Raw genomic sequence first — 18,431 nt, 5'->3', positions numbered from 1 at the left:
CGTCGCAGTCTCAATCAGCAAGTCACTTAATGCAGTTTGAAAATGGATTTTCTGCGGTTAGTATTTGCATATTGGAGCCACAAAATTGCATAATTTCACTTGATCTTCACAATGCGTATTTACCCATTCCGGTTTGGTCATCACAGGTTCTAGCGTTTGCAAAACGCCACAACCATTAACCATTTCAGGTCTACCATTTGGCTTCTTGTCAACGCCTCGGGTATTTACCAAAGTGATGTTGGTGATGATGGCTCATCTCAGAGACCTGCCAGTGACAATCGTTCCATACTTAGACGATCTGCTCATAAGAACTCTGTCTCAACAAAGTTCCTTTAACTTGCGCTACTAATGTATACTGCGGTGGCAGATCAAGTTAAAAAATAATCGCATCTAATTCCGTCTAAACGACGTCAATTCCTAGGTAAGATTATAAATCCGGTAAATCGAAGACATTTACCTACTACACCAGCAAGAACAAATGTACATCTAGTAATTAGTGCAAAACACGCACACTAGCGGTACATTGCTGTATTTGCCTGTTAAGAATAATGATGTGTTTCAAAGCGATTTAGTTCGCCGGCCTTCACTCGCGTTTCCCACAGAGGGGCGAGGGTGTATATAATCTGGACGAGAGTCTCAGAGGTTCAGGAGTTGTAGTTAAAAAAGATCAGCGACAGAGGTTCTGAAACGGATCACGACAGATTGCTGTCGATAAATGTCCTGGAACTCCGTGCATTTTACAATGCACTACATGCTTCGCTTTCAGTCTGACCAACAGTCAGACAACGCAACGGGAGTTGCATACACAACAACCAGGGAGAAACAAGAAGCCGCATGGCAATGCGGCAGGTAACTCGAATCCTCAATTGCCCAGAACACCATTATGTGATAATGTCAACGGGGTTCATTCCGTGAGTGGACATCTGTTAGACAGATGATCTCACCCGTCAGGATTTAGATCCTGAAAACTGGACATTAAATCCAGAGGTGTTTCATATGTGAGTCCACAGAAGGGGGTTACCCTCAGGTATACATGATGGCATCTCGCCACAATTACAAAAGCTCAGTATGTGTACAAAACAACAGATCACAAGGGCAGTGGCGGTGGAGTCTCTCACATTCGTGTGGTCATTCAGCATCGTGTATCTGGCTCCACCATTTTCCGCTGCTCTCTCCGTTGCCAAAACGGATCATAAGACAGTTCGTCATAGTCATACTAGTGATATCTCATGGGTTTCGGAGAGCTTGCTTCTCGAATCTCCAAGGAATACTTGCACACGATCTTGGCCCGCTCATAATACGTCCAGCCTGTTACAACAGGGAACGTTCTTTTACCCATAGTTACCTATGTACCTATTACCTATGTACCGCAGCTGCGGTTGACGGGGTGAGGGTTCAGACCGCCCTCTTAAGAAAAGAAATAGGGCATTACAGTATTATACCAACTTGAGGTTGGGTTCAGATTTCTTACAGTTTTCATATTTTGAACCCTTACAATAAATGGGGATTAAGTTTCTCACTTGGGAAAACATTTTTCTTCTAGCCTTAGCTTCGGCAAGGGTTTTGTTTTCATATTTGGGTGCCTTGTATTCCAAGCCACCGTATTTGAGTTTTCTCATGACAAAGCAGATCTTCGGACGAATTCCGCTTTCTTATTCTTCACATCAATAAACCAATAGTGGTTCCTGTGTTGACAGCACATTCTAGAATTCTGAATGTGGTACACGCATTATGCGTTTATATATGTTCCGAACGTCTACAGTACGTGATACGGATACGTTGTTTGTTCTCTATAATGCTGCCAACTGGGGTTAGCCAGTTTCTCAGCAGACATTATCCAGTGGGATAATAATAATGACTACAAGTCAGGCTTACTTTAAGGCTAAGTTACAATCGCCTACGTCAGTAATAGCTCATCCCACAGGTTCTGTGGGAATGTCAGACCCAGCGGGTCGTGGAGCGTCTACGACGCGGCTACATAGCCTTCAGTGCACCACGTTTGTGCACGTTTACACGTTATGAATGGTTGCGGCATCAGCATCTAGCTTTGGCTGCCTACTGTTACAAGTGTCAAACAGCTCTCCCGCCCACGAGGGAAGCTTTGGTACGTCCCAAGAGTACTCCAGTGACCCCTAGTGGATGAAAAAGAAAATAGGATTTTGGTACTTACCAGGTAAATCCTTTTCTTTGAATCCATAGGGGGCACTGGACGCCCACCCAGAGCAGTTTTACCTGGGTTGTTTTAAGCTCAGAGGAGCTTAGGGTAACACGTTTTACCTGGTTTGTATTAAGCTCAAAGGAGCTTATGGTAACACATTTTAACCGATTGGTTCAAACTATAAAGGTCTATCGGTTATGCTGTCAACTGTTTAGTTGACACTAACGTTATGGGTCAACTTTGTTGTTGTCCGTTATGTTATAGGAATTCTCCATTGTCAACCTCTCTATAGTAGTTCGCTCAGTAAAAACACTGGGTTCGTACACTGAGGTACTCTAGGGATATGGAGGGGTGGAGAGTTCTAAATTTAAATATTCAGTGCCTTTGTTCTGCTACGCCGCCCATATCCCAAGAGTACTCCAGTGCCCCCTATGGATTCAAAGAAAAGGATTTACCTGGTAAGTACCAAAATCCTATTTTTTCATTGTGACCGGGCAGTTCTTTGTACTCTCCCTGGTTATCTACCTAAGGTGGTATCATCTTTTCATCTTAACCAAGAGATTGTGGTTCCGGCCTTTATCTCTTCTGGTTTGTCCTCCAAAGAGTGGTCTTTGGATGCAGTATTTACGTAGAGAGGACTGCCTCCCTCAGGAGTTCAGATACCCTTTTTGTACTTTTTGGTTTTCACAAACGTGGCTGGCCTGCGAATTAACAAAGCTTGACCAGATGGATTAGAATGGTGATTGCACAAGCATATGCACAAGCTGGTCTCCCAGCTCCTGTGGCTATCAATGCCCATTCTACTCGGTCTGTTGGACCTTCTTGGGCGGCCCGCCAAAGCACGCCCGCTAAACAATTGTGTAAGGCGACTACGTGGTCCTCTGTGAACATGTTCATCAAATTCTATGCCTTTGATACTTCCGCCTCCCAGGATGCTTCCTTTGGACGCCGGGTTCTTTTGCCCGCTACAGTGCGTCCCCTCCCATGAGGAACTGCTTTAGGACATCTCTGATGTTGTTCCCTGTGGAATCCCAGTGTACCCCGCTGCAGAAAAGGAGATTTATGGTAGACTTACCATAGTTAAATCTTTTTCTGCGAGGTACACTGGATTCCACAGGGCGCACACCCTGACGCACTTAGCTTCTTTGGGTGTGTATGGCATTAGCCGCGAGTCCCTTCTCCTGTCGTGAGAATGTGGTTCTATGTGGCGAACTACTATCGTCTCTCTTACCTGCTACTGCGTTGGACTGGTTAACGAGACTGAGCTCCTGTGCCTGGAGGCGGGGATATAGAGGAGGCGGCGCTGTGCATCCTGGGAACAGTCAAAGCTTTAGCCTGTTGGTGTCTCGGATCAAGATCCAACTCTACATCCCGATGTTATTCCCTGTGGAATCCAGTGTACCTCGCAGAAAGAGATATAACTATGGTAAGTCTTACCATTAATCTCCTTTTTCTCTGACGTCCTAAGTGGATGCTGGGACTCCGTAAGGACCATGGGGAATAGCGGCTCCGCAGGAGACAGGGCACAAAAGTAAAGCTTTAGGATCAGGTGGTGTGCACTGGCTCCTCCCCCTATGACCCTCCTCCAAGCCTCAGTTAGATTTTTGTGCCCGAACGAGAAGGGTGCAGGCTAGGTGGCTCTCCTGAGCTGCTTAGAAGTAAAGTTTAAATAGGTTTTTTATTTTCAGTGAGACCTGCTGGCAACAGGCTCACTGCATCGAGGGACTAAGGGGAGAAGAAGCGAACTCACCTGCTTGCAGAGTGGATTGGGCTTCTTGGCTACTGGACATTAGCTCCAGAGGGACGATCACAGGTACAGCCTGGATGGGTCCCGGAGCCGCGCCGCCGGCCCCCTTACAGATGCTGAAGAGTGAAGAGGTCCAGAAATCGGCGGCAGAAGACGTTCCTGTCTTCATTAAGGTAGCGCACAGCACTGCAGCTGTGCGCCATTGCTCCCAGCACACTTCACACTGCGGTCACTGAGGGTGCAGGGCGCTGGGGGGGGGGCGCCCTGGGCAGCAATGTAAATACCTCCTATGGCAAAAAATACATCACATATAGCCCCTGGGCTATATGGATGTATTTAACCCCTGCCAGTTTTCCAGATAAAAGCGGGAGAAGAGCCCGCCGAGAAGGAGGCGGGGCCTATCTCCTCAGCACACGGCGCCATTTTCCCACACAGCTTCGCTGGTAGGAAGGCTCCCAGACTCTCCCCTGCACTGCACTACAGAAACAGGGTACAACAGAGAGGGGGGGCACTTATTTGGCTAAAAATATATATAAGCAGCTATAAGGGATAGACACTTATTATAAGGTTGTCCCTATACAGTTTATAGCGCTTTGGTGTGTGCTGGCAAACTCTCCCTCTGTCTCCCCAAAGGGCTAGTGGGGTCCTGTCCTCTATCAGAGCATTCCCTGTGTGTGTGCTGTGTGTCGGTACGTTTGTGTCGACATGTATGAGGAGAAAAATGATATGGAGACGGAGCAGATTGTCTGTAATAGTGATGTCACCCCCTAGGGGGTCGACACCTGAGTGGATGTACTGTTGAAAATTACGTGACAGTGTCAGCTCTGTATAAAAGACAGTGGTTGACATGAGACAGCCGGCTACTCAGCTTGTGCCTGTCCAAACGTCTCATAGGCCGTCAGGGGCTCTAAAGCGCCCGTTACCTCAGATGGCAGATACAGACGCCGACACGGATACTGACTCCTGTGTCGACGGTGAAGAGACAACCGTGATTTCCAATTGGGCCACACGTTACATGATTGAGGCAAGGGAAAATGTTTACACATTTCTGATAATATGAGTACCACCAAAAAGGGGTATTATGTTGGGTGAGGAAAAACTACCTGTAGTTTTCCTGAATCTGAGAAATAAAATGATGATGCGTGGGTTTCCCCCCGATAACAATTGATAATTTCTAAAAAGTTATTGGCAGTATACCTTTTCCCGCCAGAGGTTAGGGTGCGTTGGGAAACACCCCCTAGGGGGGATAAGGCGCTCACACGCTTGTAAGAACAAGGGCTCTACCCTCTCCTGAGATGGCCGCCCTTAAGGATCCTGCTGATAGAAAGCAGGAGGGTATCCTAAAATGTATTTACACACATACTGGTGTTATACTGCGACCAGCAATCGCCTCAGCCTGGATGTGCAGTGCTGGGTTGGCGTGGTCGGATTCCCTGACTGGAAATATTGATATCCTAGATAAGGACAGTATATTATTGCCTATAGAGCATTTAAAATATATGCGAGATGCACAGCGGAATATTGCCGACTGGCATCAAGTATAAGTGCGTTGTCCAATTCTACCAGTAAAGTGGTCAGGTGAGGCGGATTCCAAACGGCATTTGGAAGTATTGCCTTAAAAAAGGGGACATTTGGGGTCGGTCTTTCAGACCTGGTGGCCACGGCAACAGCTGGGATATCCACGTTTGTACCCCAGGTCGCCTCTCAAAATAAGACGCAGTATTATTAGGCGCAGTCCTTTGTTGGCAAGCGGACAAAAGGTTCCTCTTTTCTGCTCGTGACAGAGGGAGAGGAAAAAGGCTACAGAGATGAGCCAGTTCCCAGGAACAGAAACCCTTTCCTGCCTCTGCCAAGCCCTCAGTATGATGCTAGGGCTTTACAAGCTCAGGCACGGTGGGGGCCCGTTCTCAATGAATTTCAGTGCGCAGTGGGCTCACTCGCAAGTAGACCCCTGGATCCTTCAGGTAATATTTCAGGGGTACAAATTGGAATTCGAGACGTCTCCCCCTCGCCGTTTCCAAAAGTCGGTTTTACCGACGTCTCCCTCTGACAGGGAGGCAGTTTTGGAAGCCATTCACAAGCTGTATTCCCAGCAGGTGATAATCAAGGTACCCCTCCTGCAAAAGGAAACGGGGTATTATTCCACACTATTGTGGTACCGAAGCCAGACGGCTCGGTGAGACCGATTCTAAATCTAAAATCTTTGAATACAGAGGTTCAAATTCAAGATTGAGTCACTCAGAGCAGTGATTGCGAACCTGGAAGAAGGGGACTACATGATGTCTCGGGACATCAAGGATGCTTACCTTCATGTCAAAAAATTTACCCTTCTCACCAAGGGTACCTCAAGTTATGGTACAGAACTGTCACTATCAGTTCAGACGCTGCCGTAGGGATGGTCCACGGCACCCCGGGTCTTTACTAAAGTACGGACCGAAATGATGATATTCCTTCGAAGGAAGGGAATTTTAGTTATTCTTTACTTGGACGATTCCCTGATAAGGGTAAGATCCAGGGAACAGTTGGAGGTCAGTGTAGCACTATCTCAGGTAGTGTTGCGGCAGCACGATTGGATTCTCAATATTCCAAAATCGCAGCTGGTTCCGACGACTTGTCTTCTGTTCCTAGGGATGATCCTGGACACAATCCAGAAAGAAGGTGTTTCTCCCGGAGGAGAAAGCCAGGGAGTTATCCGAGCTAGTCAGGAACCTCCTAAAACCGAGCCAAGTCTCAGTGCATCAATGCACAAGGGTTCTGTGTAAAAATGGTGGCTTCCTACGAAGCAATCCCATTTGGCAGATTCCACGCAAGGACTTTCCAGTGGGACCTACTGGAAAAATGGTCCGGGTCGCATCTTCAGATGCATCAGCGGATAACCCTGTCACCAAGGACAGGGGTATCCCTCCTGTGGTGGTTGCAGAGTGCTCTTCTTCTAGAGGGCCGCAGATTCGGCATTCAGGACTGGGTCCTGGTGACCACGGATGCCAGCCTGCGAGGCTGGGGAGCAGTCACACAGGGAAGGAATATCCAGGGCTTATGGTCAAGCCTGGAGACATCACTTCACATAAATATCTGAAGCTAAGGGCCATTTACAATGCTCTAAGCTTAGCAAGACCTCTGCTTCAAGGTCAGCCGGTGTTGATCCAGTCGGACAACATTACGGCAGTCACCCACGTAAACAGACAGGGTGCCACAAGAAGCAGGAGGGCAATGGCAGAAGCTGCAAGGATTCTTCGCTGGGCGGAAAACATTGTGATAGCACTGTCAGCAGTATTCATTCCGGGAGTGGACAACTGGGAAGCAGATTTCCTCAGCACGACCTCCACCCGGGAGAGTGGGAACTTCACCCAGAAGTCCTCCACATGATTATAAACCGTTGGGAAAAACTCGACAGGTATTGCGCCAGGTCAAGGGACCCTCAGTCACTAGCTGTAAAGGCTCTGGTAACACCGTGGGTGTACCAATCAGTGTATGGGTTCCCTCCTCTGCCTCTCATACCCAAGGTACTGAGATTGATAAGATGGAGAGGAGTAAGCACTATATTCGTGGCTCCGGATTGGCCAATAAGGACTTGGTAACCGTAACTTCAAGAGATGCTCACGGTGGATCCGTAGCCTCTACCTCTAAGAAGGGACCTGCTCCAGCAAGGACCCTGTCTGTTCCAAGACTTACCGCGGCTGCGTTTGACGGCATGGCGGTTGAACGCCGGATCCTGAAGGAAAAAGGCATTCCGGATGAAGTCATCCCTATCCTGATCAAAGTCAGGAAGGATGTAACCGCAAAACATTATCACCGCATTTGGCGAAAATATGTTGCGTGGTGCGAGGCCAGTAAGGCCCGACGGAGGAAATTCGACGATTCCTACATTTCCTGCAAACAGGAGTGTCTATGGGCCTGAAATTGGGGTCCATTAAGGTTCAAATTTCGGCTCTGTCAATTTTCTTCCAAAAAGAACTAGCTTCAGTCCCTGAAGTTCAGACGTTTGTAAAAGGGGTACTGCATATACAGTCTCCTTTGGTGCCTTCAGTGGCACCTTGGGATCTCAATGTAGTTTTTGGGTCCCAAAAGTCACATTGGTTTGACCCACTTAAATCTATGGAGTTAAAATATCTCACAGGAAAAGTGGTCATGCTGTTGGCTCTGGCCTGGGCCAGGCGCGTGTCAGAATTGGCGGCTTTATCCTGTAAAAGCCCTTATCTGATTTTCCATTCGGACAGGACGGAATTGAGGACTCGTCCTCAGTTTCTCCCTAAGGTGGTTTCAGCGTCCACCTGAACCAACCTATTGTGGTGCCTGCGGCTACTAGGGACTTGGAGGACTCCAAGTTGCTAGACGTTGTCAAGGCCGGAAAATATATGTTTCCAGGACGGCTGGAGTCAGAAAATCTGACTCGCTGTTCATCCTGTATGCACCCAACAAGCTGGGTGCTCCTGCTTCTAAGCAGACGATTGCTCGTTGGATTTGTAGTACAATTCAGCTTGCACACTCTGTGGCAGGCCTGCCACAGCCAAAATCTGTTAAAGCCCATTCCACAAGGAAAGTGGGCTCATCTTGGGCGGCTGCCCGAGGGGTCTCGGCTTTACAACTTTGCCGAGCAGCTACTTGGTCAGGGGCAAACACGTTTGCTAAATTCTACAAATTTGATACCCTGGCTGAGGAGGACCTGGAGTTCTCTCATTCGGTGCTGCAGAGTCATCCGCACTCTCCCGCCCGTTTGGGAGCTTTGGTATAATCCCCATGGTCCTTACGGAGTCCCAGCATCCACTTAGGACGTCGGAGAAAATAAGAATTTACTTACCGATAATTCTATTTCTCGTAGTCCGTAGTGGATGCTGGGCGCCCATCCCAAGTGCGGATTGTCTGCAATACTTGTATATAGTTATTGTATATAGTTATTGTTACAATAACATCGGGTTATTGTTACAATAACATCTTTCAGAGGCTCCTACGTTTTATCATACTGTTAACTGGGTTCAGATCACAAGTTGTATGGTGTGATTGGTGTGGCTGGTATGAGTCTTACCCGGGATTCAAAATCCTTCCTTATTATGTACGCTCGTCCGGGCACAGTATCCTAACTGAGGCTTGGAGGAGGGTCATAGGGGGAGGAGCCAGTGCACACCACCTGATCCTAAAGCTTTACTTTTGTGCCCTGTCTCCTGCGGAGCCGCTATTCCCCATGGTCCTTACGGAGTCCCAGCATCCACTACGGACTACGAGAAATAGAATTATCGGTAAGTAAATTCTTATTTTCTTTATACTCTTTACAGCCTAGATATCTATATTGACAGGTAATTGTATAGCCTCATTGTCAGCGCATAATCATAGTGTATTAGTCTCCTTCACACACAGCGTTGTGTAACATAACCTATTGCCACAGTCCTTTGCTTCCCCTTAACCTTTGTTCTCAGTACACCACTCCCTCGCTCTTTCTTAGCCACTCCTGCCCTCTGTCTCCTTTCTTCTTGTCCTCCTGCTCTCCGTGATCAACAAAACCCTGTGTCTGGCATTCTTCATGCGTGGTCTCTTCTTCCATAACTCCTTTTCCCTATTTGCGGTCCATCTTTGTTTTCTCTCTGTCCACCTCTTTAGTCAAGGTCATCCACCGTCCCACAGGCCACACACAGGTTCTGCTGTATAAGTAGCATACACAGTATTAGCGTAACCTGTATCAGGAGAAACATTCAGCAATAAAATGGCAGACTAGGTAGTAAGAGGACACGGGGGGCCGGATGTAACGGCTTGCGAGACTCTGGCCGAACTTGTATGTTGTTTTTAAAGCAGCAAGCATTTACAATGCAAAACCTGGTTGGTTTTGCCTTGTAAACATTTGCTGCTTTAAAAAAACGTACAAGTTCGTCCGGAGTCTCTGATCTCCGGCCGTCTCGCATTCCAATACATCCGGCCCAGGGTGTGGGTAGGGCCGATTGCTATTATATATCAGATTAGTTTCAGTTTATTGTTACTTTACATCCACGGGCTCTGGCACACAGTTTAATGCAACAACTGGTGTGTTACGGAGAAAATGTGATTTTCAGTGGAAGAAAATACGACAATGCTGATATTATGGAGAATGGTAGGTCAGGTTCCTAACGGTAAACTGAAAGTAATCTGATACATAATAGTAACATTATGGTATTCTCTACTGTTGACTGCTACATTCCCTCAAACACAAAAACACAATTGAGGAATATAGAGGGATTTGTAGAAAATCCAGCAGTGATAATGGTACCTGTATTTAAGAATCGTTTTAATCTAGCTGTACACAGCTGGTGATTGAGAATGTACTCTGTCTAGCCAGTTTCAGCATAGGCTGCACAGCATCATGTACAGTATGGGGTATATTCAATGAGAGTCGGGTCCATTCTGATAAGCGGTTGTCGGAATGGACCCGACAACACCTATTCAAAAGAGTGTCCAAATCCGACTGTCCGTTTTGGCCGTTTCCAGACCTGCTGCCGCGGTCAGCGCTGCGGGTGCTCTGACAGCAGCGGCAGAGGGAGCGGTCAGCGGCGCCGGGGGTGAGGGGGGAGCAGTCAGCGGCGCCGGAGGTGAGGGGGGAGCGGTCAGCGGCGCCAGAGGTGAGGGGAGAGCGGTCAGCGGTGCCGGAGGTGACGGGGGGGGGGGGAGCGGTCAGCGGTGCCGGAGGTGAGGAGATGTCTGCGGGGGTGGGGGGAGCAGTGGAGGAGATGGAGAGGAGGAGACGGGGGAGCAGCGGCTGCAGCAGCGGAGGCTCACGGTGGCATCCACCCGGCTCCAGCAAGCGTGACCTCGCTTGCTGGAGCCGGGTGGACGCTGCCGCTGGGTTCCTCCCCCGTCTCCTGGTCTCAGCTCCCTCATCTCAATCCGACTTTTTTTAAAGTCGGATTAAGATTGTCGGAAACTGGGCTAAAACCTGTCGGGTTTTGCCCCGCTTCCGACCATGCACGCTGAACGGCGGTTGAAGCCGCCGATCAGAGTGCATTCCAACAGCATTCCTTCAAGTCGGGTTTCCCGACTTGTCGGAATAAATGGGGCCGTAATGAATAGGTCGGAACCCCTTCCGACCTAAACTGTCGGAAGCTGCCGTCTTCCCGACAAAACGGCAGCATCCGACAGTTATTGAATATACCCCTAACACTTTAATAGGCATTAGATAACCATAAAATAAATGTGGGCAGATGACATATTATAAACAATACCCATATACCAATATTTGATCATAAATATAACATTGTCGCATAATATAGCTTGGTTTTTAACGCCCTTTTTCCTGTATTAATCGCATACCTTTACTATCTCTTACAATATTGCGCTCTTTGTGACTGATCGGATCTCCATTTGATATGATTTTTAAAGAATTTGTTCATGAAGTATTAATAATAGTTATCACTACATGTAAACCCTCCAGTGCGCTTATTTTTTGTAAAAAAATGTTTTCTTTATGTGTGTGTGTTATTTACCTTTAACACCTGCCACCCCCTTCCTCTATCGGTCACTGTTTCCTAAGGCTCCATCCTTGGTCCCCTCCCTTCTCCGTGGAAAAGCTCATCAGTTCCTTTGGTTTCCAATACCACCTTTATGCTGCTAATACCAATTCAATCGATACAACCTCATCTCCCTCCCTCCCCCCCCAAACCACCCCATCCTCCTAGACAGTGACCACCACTCTCCCCACTGATAACCTCCTCTAACACCTTCCTCCCAAGACTTCTCCAGCACTGCTCCCTGTTTATGGAAAGCTCTCCCATGCATCATCCTACTCCCAACCCCTCCCCTCCTCTCCCTAATTCTCCAGTGCTTGAATTTGATCCCTTTAAACTCGCTCACTTAAGCAAACCAATCCACTGCTTTCTCCTGTCCACCTGCCCCCTGTACCCTCCTACTTGTATTCCAACCTTTCTCCTTGAGAAAGAATGCAGCTTTTCCCTCTTGTTTCCTCCCCACTCCCCCTTGTTAATGTTATAGGCCCTACACATTAGGCGATTGGCCACCGAGGTGGCCGATGCTGGCGACCCGGGGGGGGGGCAGTGACGGCTGGAGTGAAGCTTCTACGCTCCACCCGGCTCCGTAGACGTGCAGGCAAATATGGACGATCTCGTCCATATTGGCCTGCATGCACAGCCGACATGGCACCAGCGATGAACGAGCGCGGGGCCGCGCATCGTTCATCGCTGGTGCCTCCACACTGCACGATATGAACGTTATCTCGTTCATATCGTGCAGTGATGTCGGCCAGTGTGTAGGGCCCATTACACTGCTTGCATTACTACTTGGTTTCTGTGTAATTTCCTATTTTGGGTGTACTATAAATAACTGCTAATACCGTATGTGTCTGATCTCCCTGGCAGGTATTGAGGGGAGCGACGACGAAGCTCTAGCATCAGGGGAGCAGGATGAGGAGCTCAGCCGCTGGGAGCAGGAACAGATAAGGAAAGGCATTAGCATACCACAGGCATGTATTCTCAGTTACCGCATCGAAGGCCCACTCCCACAGTTATGTCAGCAAAGCTTCCCAATGTGCTTCTAAATCTGTCACCCATATAATCCGTGATCGTTGCCGAACATTCTCCCCACAAACAGACGTTGGTTCCCACCACCATGTCACCAGACTGCTTGGGGCTTATATAGTTTCAGATGCACTGCCGTTTAACGGATGGTGCAGTATCCTGGCCAATCCTGTGCAGAGTGCTACGTACTGTACGGTCTGTGTTTGTTACGGTTAGATCCACCCTGCTAGAGGGTTTATATAAGGGAGGTGATTGATAGACAGTTAAAAGGTCAACAGTCAATAGGTCAAAACCATAGGGTCGACAGGGTCAAAAGGTTGACATGAAGAAAAGGTCGACACATGGAAAAACACGAAACGTGTTGACCATCTTTTTTTTTTTTTTTTTTTTTTTTTTTTTTTGCTGCATCCATCCAACTATTACCTGCAGTTACCTTGTGGTGAGCCCTGTAAGTCACCAAGGCCAAAGTGTGGCGAGCGAACGCATTTCAAGAAATTGGGTAAAAAGAAAAATGTTTAAAAACACAATAACACCCCCAGAAATTTTTGTGTTGACTTTTTGCCCCTGTGACCCTATGGTATAGACCTAATGACTGCCTATCTTTTTAATGTCTTACCTTCTGTATCGCACCCTTATCTAACCGACTAGACAAGTTTGATTGGTCGTTTTGGGAAACTTTATCCTCTTTGAGTCTTTTTCGTTAAGCATAACTTAGAAAAAGAACGTTTCCAAGGGGCAAGACCATTCCTTAAAAAGACTACCACTTTAATTAGACATGTATGAAGTATATATGATATTATTAAGGCTACTGGAAGCCAGTTTGATGAGTTGCCATGGTCAAGGTGTAATGTGTTGTTTTTTTTTTTTCCCAGGTTCAAGCACACCCACCCGCAGAAGCGAACAATTTGTTCTACCCCAGCACCTACCAGGGAATACCTTACGGTTCTTCTTACAATGTTCCTTACACCTACTCTGCCTATGGATCTGCTGAGACAAAATCTCAAAAACCAGATAGTTCTGTCACTTTCAAAACTCCCAGTAATGAGATGACTCCTGTTACTATTGATTTGGTAAAGAAACAGCTTAAAGACAGGTAGGGCAGACGCTGTTTCTTTTTTGGGGGGAGTACCACAGGCTTTCAGTTTCCCTGGCTCATGTTGTGTGGGGCCAGGAACGTAGACCTGTTGTGTAACGCCGCAATGAACTGCTCGAAGAACGTGGATGGAATCAAGAATTGAGCCAATCCCTCGGAGAACTTTAAAAACATAGCGAAGTGAGATTGCGTTCTGTGCCAGAAACTCGGGCCTGTGTCAGTGCCACTTTCTGGGCAGTTGCACATAGAGGCCAGTAATATATGAAGGAGAAATGACTTTTCAGTCCACAGAGGGCCACAGGTATACAGGGCTTAAACCTAGAAGCCAAAAACAAAGTTTCAGCTGTGGTGTACAAGTCAAGAATTGGATTTAAAAATGTGAAAAAAGGAAAAAAAAAACTCAGTTTTTCCATATATTGTGATGTGGTTCTCTGGGTATCTTAAACATGTCTCCCCTTAACTCCTTTCTAGATTTGATTTTATTTTTCTAGAAAAATGGGTACAAACTTTTGACATTGGGTTGGTTTCTGGTTCGTTATAATTGACCTATGTATATCGCTAGTTCCTATCTGTTGGTTGATGGGACTATATGTTCCAAAAAGGACTAAAGGAGGAATTAGTGTTATTCTTTTATGTTAAATATACTACATATCTCTAATAAGATCCTCACCACAAAAAAGTAAAAGTGGCAAAAAGTTTTTTTGGAGAACATGGAATCTTTACTACTATTCTGGTGCCTTATCCTGCTTATGCCGTTTTTGGAAAACCTGTGGTTTAATGGGAGATGTATCAAACCTTCGTGAGAGATAAAGTGGAAAAGTTGCCTATAGCAATCGGCTTCTATCATTAATTTAGCACAGTCTATAAATGGCTATGAGCAACTTCTCCACTTTATCCGTTTGAAGATTTGATTCTTCCCCTTTGAGTTTCCGGCAACTAATGTAAATGATACAGTTTCATAATGTGTAATCCGTTGTATCCTGCATCTGTTATGTTAGTAACACCCCTTTCAGGCCACATATGGTGGGACGCACCCGGGAGCTCGCAGGGTGCGTTCCGCTGCCTCTGTAAGCAACCCGGCATATTGCCAGGTTGATGACGTCAGCGGGGGCGGCGCTTGGAGATCACATGATCTCCAAGCGCCGCCCGTCCACACACAGTGAACAGGAAACGGGTCGCATCGACCCGGCTCCCGTTCACATCGCACAGCGAGCCGGATTGAACACGAGTTCAACCCTGCTCGCTACCCGAGTTGGAATACTGGGTCGCTCGACCCGGTATTTCACACCTGCTACCTTGCAGACCGCACATGAACGTGGGTTATGCGCGCTCATGTGCCAATAACCAGTGTTCATAGCCGGCGGTCTGAAAGGGGTATAAGAGGCTTATATAAGCTACACAAGTATAATATACAAAGTTCAATTTTTTTTTTTTATTATGAGAATTGACATTTGGTATTATGTCAGCATTAATTTTGAGGCTATGTGACATGTATTTATACCTGTGTAGCTGCTATTTTACGTTTGACCTAGCCACACGTGATTAATGTCGGTAATTAAATCCATATACTTTATAGCTGGCTGTTCCCAATTCGCTATGCCACACACCCACTTGTCACTGTGTTGTATGCCACATGTAGGCTCCGCGCAATGGAAGAAACTCACGAAGCAAACCTGGAACTTTATGAGAAGCACGAGAAAAGTCGGGTAGACTCCAATAGCGCAATTAACCGCCTGGAAGGGTGTTCTGGGGGCAACGGTGAGCGGTATCAGTTCTTGCAAGAATTGCGAGGGTATGTCCAAGACTTGCTTGAGTGTTTCCGTGAAAAGGTAAGAATGCACCGATTCTTCTCTCTTTCTATAGCAATAAAATGTTCCTAGCTCTTCTCGTTTTTGCATCTGTAAAACCTGAATTTTCAAGTTGTGCAAAAATTGCCTGTTTGCCTAACAGTTACTTTTGTTTTCCTGTTCCAACCATAAGGTCGCACTTTATTTACGCCATTGCTTTACTGCCTCTGTGCTCTTGATGCTGTAAAATGTGATATTTTGGCACATGGTGGTCAGTGAGTGGGTACAAAGAAGCTGTATTGTAATGGGAGCAGCCGGCTGTACTGGGTCCACCTGTGTAAAATGGACTTTTCTGCTTTGTGCTTCGATGTCATTTGTACCAGGTGTTGACATGGAAGTGGTTTTACCGTTTGTGAGTTGCGGAGTTTTCATGCATTTCATTAGGTTATTGCTTTCTTTATCATCCACTAGGGGTCACTGGAGTACTCTTGGGATATGGACGGGCGTAGCCGAACAAAGGCACTGAATATTTAAATTTAGGACTCTCCCCCCCCTCCATATCCCCGAGTACCTCAGTGTACTCTCAGTGTTTTTTCGGTGCTCACAGCACGAACATCGGCTTGTGGTATACCCACACTTGGATTTTTATTTTTAATTTTTATTTTTATAGCACATCCCTTCCCAGTTTCTGGAAAAACATGGGTCCGGGATAGTGCCGCTGCAGGGGCAGCGCATGGCGTGTCGGTCCTCACAAAGAGCACCCTCACAGCCACAGACAGCATGGCGTGTCGGTCCTCACAAAGAGCACCCTCACAGCCACAGACAGCTCACTGCTTCTAAAAGAGCAGCCAGGACTAGAGAGCTGGACGGGCTTGCACAAAAGAAGCCCGTCGCAGCCATAGATCACTGGGACGCTGACTGGAGCTGGACGGGGTTTACACATAGAAGCCCCGTCACAGCCAGGACTACAAAGCTGAACGGAGCTTACACAAAGAAGCTCCGTTGCAGCCAGGACTACAGAATGACAACCATGAGTCACATCAATGAAGACTGGACGGAGCTTACACAGAAGAAGCCCCGTCACAGCCATGACTCACTTCACTGAAACTGGACGGAGCTTACACACAAGAAGCCCCGTCACAGCCAGGAGTTACAGCGTCGCAAGGAAGGTAGGCTGGGGAACGGGGCGGTCAGCGCAGGCTGCCGCCCCGCTATGTAGGGGTTAACATGCCTCGCGCTCATACTGAGCTCCGTCCGGCAGCACAGCAGGGGGAGCTCAGACGCGCTATGCCCAGCCGCTACGCACAAGGTAAGCGCTCCGTTCGGCCGCTGCTTCGCCCGGCCGCACAGCACGCGGCTGCTCTCCCCACTCAGACACAGCAGAGCAGGGGGGAAAACCATATTTATCAGCCGCTCCGCACAAGGTCTGACAAAGACGGTGAGCGCTCCGTTCGGCCGCAGCTTCGTCCGGCCGCACAGCACGTGGCTGCTCTCCCCACTCAGACACAGCAGAGCAGGGGGAAAACCATATTTATCAGCCGCTCCGTCCGGCGTCCGTGTTTCCCAGCGGTGGAAAGCGCTCCAGGCACGCCGCTGCTCTCCCCACTCAGGCGCCCTCACAACGGCCACTGTAGACCTCAGTGCAGGTGATGACAAAGGCTGTCGGCCGCCGCAGCTCTCTCAGTCTCAGTACAGAGACGGTGGGGGGAAGAGACCCGGTGGAAGTTGCCAGGTTAAAATATAAGATATTTATAAGGATGGCCTGATAGTAATGGGCTATTAAATCTATATTACTGTCTGTGATGTAGCAGTATAATAGGCTTTTGAGCCTATATATTAATGGCTGTTATTAACATTGTAAAAAGGCTATTGAGCCTATATATTGATGCTGTATAAATATATTAATGTCTGGAATATATATATATATTTATTCATAGAGCATGTGTTGTACCCGGCCTGTGATTATACTGTATAATAGGCTAGATTAACACGGGAACATTTGTAATTTGTTCTGTGATTATCACGGTCAGCATGGCAAAGGGGCCATTTTAACCATGCTTCCTGTTGTTTTCCAGTTTGTAATTCTGGAACATTCCTGCCCTACATCTCTAAGCCACCAGAGGCGCAGGGGTGTTAGGGGGAATTTTTGGTCAACATAAGTTAGCCATGTAAACTGTATTTTTACATAATTCTAGAACATTCCTGCCCTACATCTCTAAGCCACCAGAGGCGCAGGGGTGTTAGTAGGAATTTGGTTCGGGTTTCATATGCCATGTGAACTGCTTTTCACATAAAGATTACTCTGGTTTCTCTTCACAGCCAATAAATCTTTCGGTTTTTACTAAAGATTTCCGTAGAGAGAAACAACCATGAGTTTAATATTAATATGCTGTTCAGCAATAAAATATATATATGACATGATAACGTCATAAGGCGTGCAATGGCTGTCCGTTGCCTATTGTGGTGTCTGTCTGCATAGCGAGTAAGGCTAGCGCAGACTAAAAATAATTTTCAAGTCCTATTTTAATGGCAATTCAAATAAACATCGGAGTCTCGGAAGTTATTCCGCCAGCTCTAACAAAAGACAGTCTTTCCAAAGGGCCAATTTCCCTTTGGGTACCATAGTGTTTATTTAACTGGTCTTATAATTTAATGCACGATTCTATGTCAAATCTCACACCGATAACTACGAGTGAGAAGGGTACATTAGACCAGCACTCAGATAGTGCAGGGTTGTTGCCAACATACATTGATAAATTACAGTGAGTCAATGTCTCCATTGTTACACTTAGTAGACTTTGACCACTATTTAATCGTTTCCAAGATGACGCCATCCGCCATTGGTAAATGCGTCTGTGTCAAACATTATAAAGACCCAAGGAACATTTGGGTCACTAGACTATGTATGGAAACAATGACATTACTGTTAAAAGAAGCTGCAGAGTATATCTGTAAAGCCTCTTCTAACGACGGTACTTCGATTCTCACTTTTCATCGTCGCTAGTTCAGCACGACAAGGCCACAGCTTGTTGGTCCTAAATTTGATATTCAGCCATTACCGCATCCAGTATCAAAACGGAATACTTGTGCCGGCGTTTAATCCCTTTAGACTTCAGTTTTTCAAGGCGGTGGTACAAAACACTCACGCCTTGTAACG

The 18,431-nt window shown here is 47.1% G+C and overlaps 1 protein-coding gene and 1 non-coding gene across 2 annotated transcripts in view; both read left to right on the top strand.

Moving 5' to 3' along the window:
• Window positions 1-18,431, top strand: part of PAXBP1 (PAX3 and PAX7 binding protein 1) — a 100,215-nt gene that overhangs the window by 39,101 nt on the left and 42,683 nt on the right. The window contains exons 5-7 of the mRNA XM_063956452.1: window positions 12,236-12,339; window positions 13,267-13,487; window positions 15,127-15,316. Of these exons, the coding sequence (XP_063812522.1) occupies window positions 12,236-12,339; window positions 13,267-13,487; window positions 15,127-15,316 (515 nt within the window). The remainder of the gene's footprint in view (window positions 1-12,235; window positions 12,340-13,266; window positions 13,488-15,126; window positions 15,317-18,431) is intronic.
• Window positions 17,572-17,692, top strand: LOC135054167 (U5 spliceosomal RNA). The gene has a single exon (XR_010243404.1). It is a non-coding gene; the product is annotated as a U5 spliceosomal RNA (small nuclear RNA).

This window comes from Pseudophryne corroboree, chromosome 2 (assembly GCF_028390025.1).
Source record: "Pseudophryne corroboree isolate aPseCor3 chromosome 2, aPseCor3.hap2, whole genome shotgun sequence".
Classification (NCBI taxonomy): domain Eukaryota; kingdom Metazoa; phylum Chordata; class Amphibia; order Anura; family Myobatrachidae; genus Pseudophryne; species Pseudophryne corroboree.
Note: the sequence above shows the minus strand (reverse complement) of the source record. Positions and strands in the feature narration are given on the sequence as shown.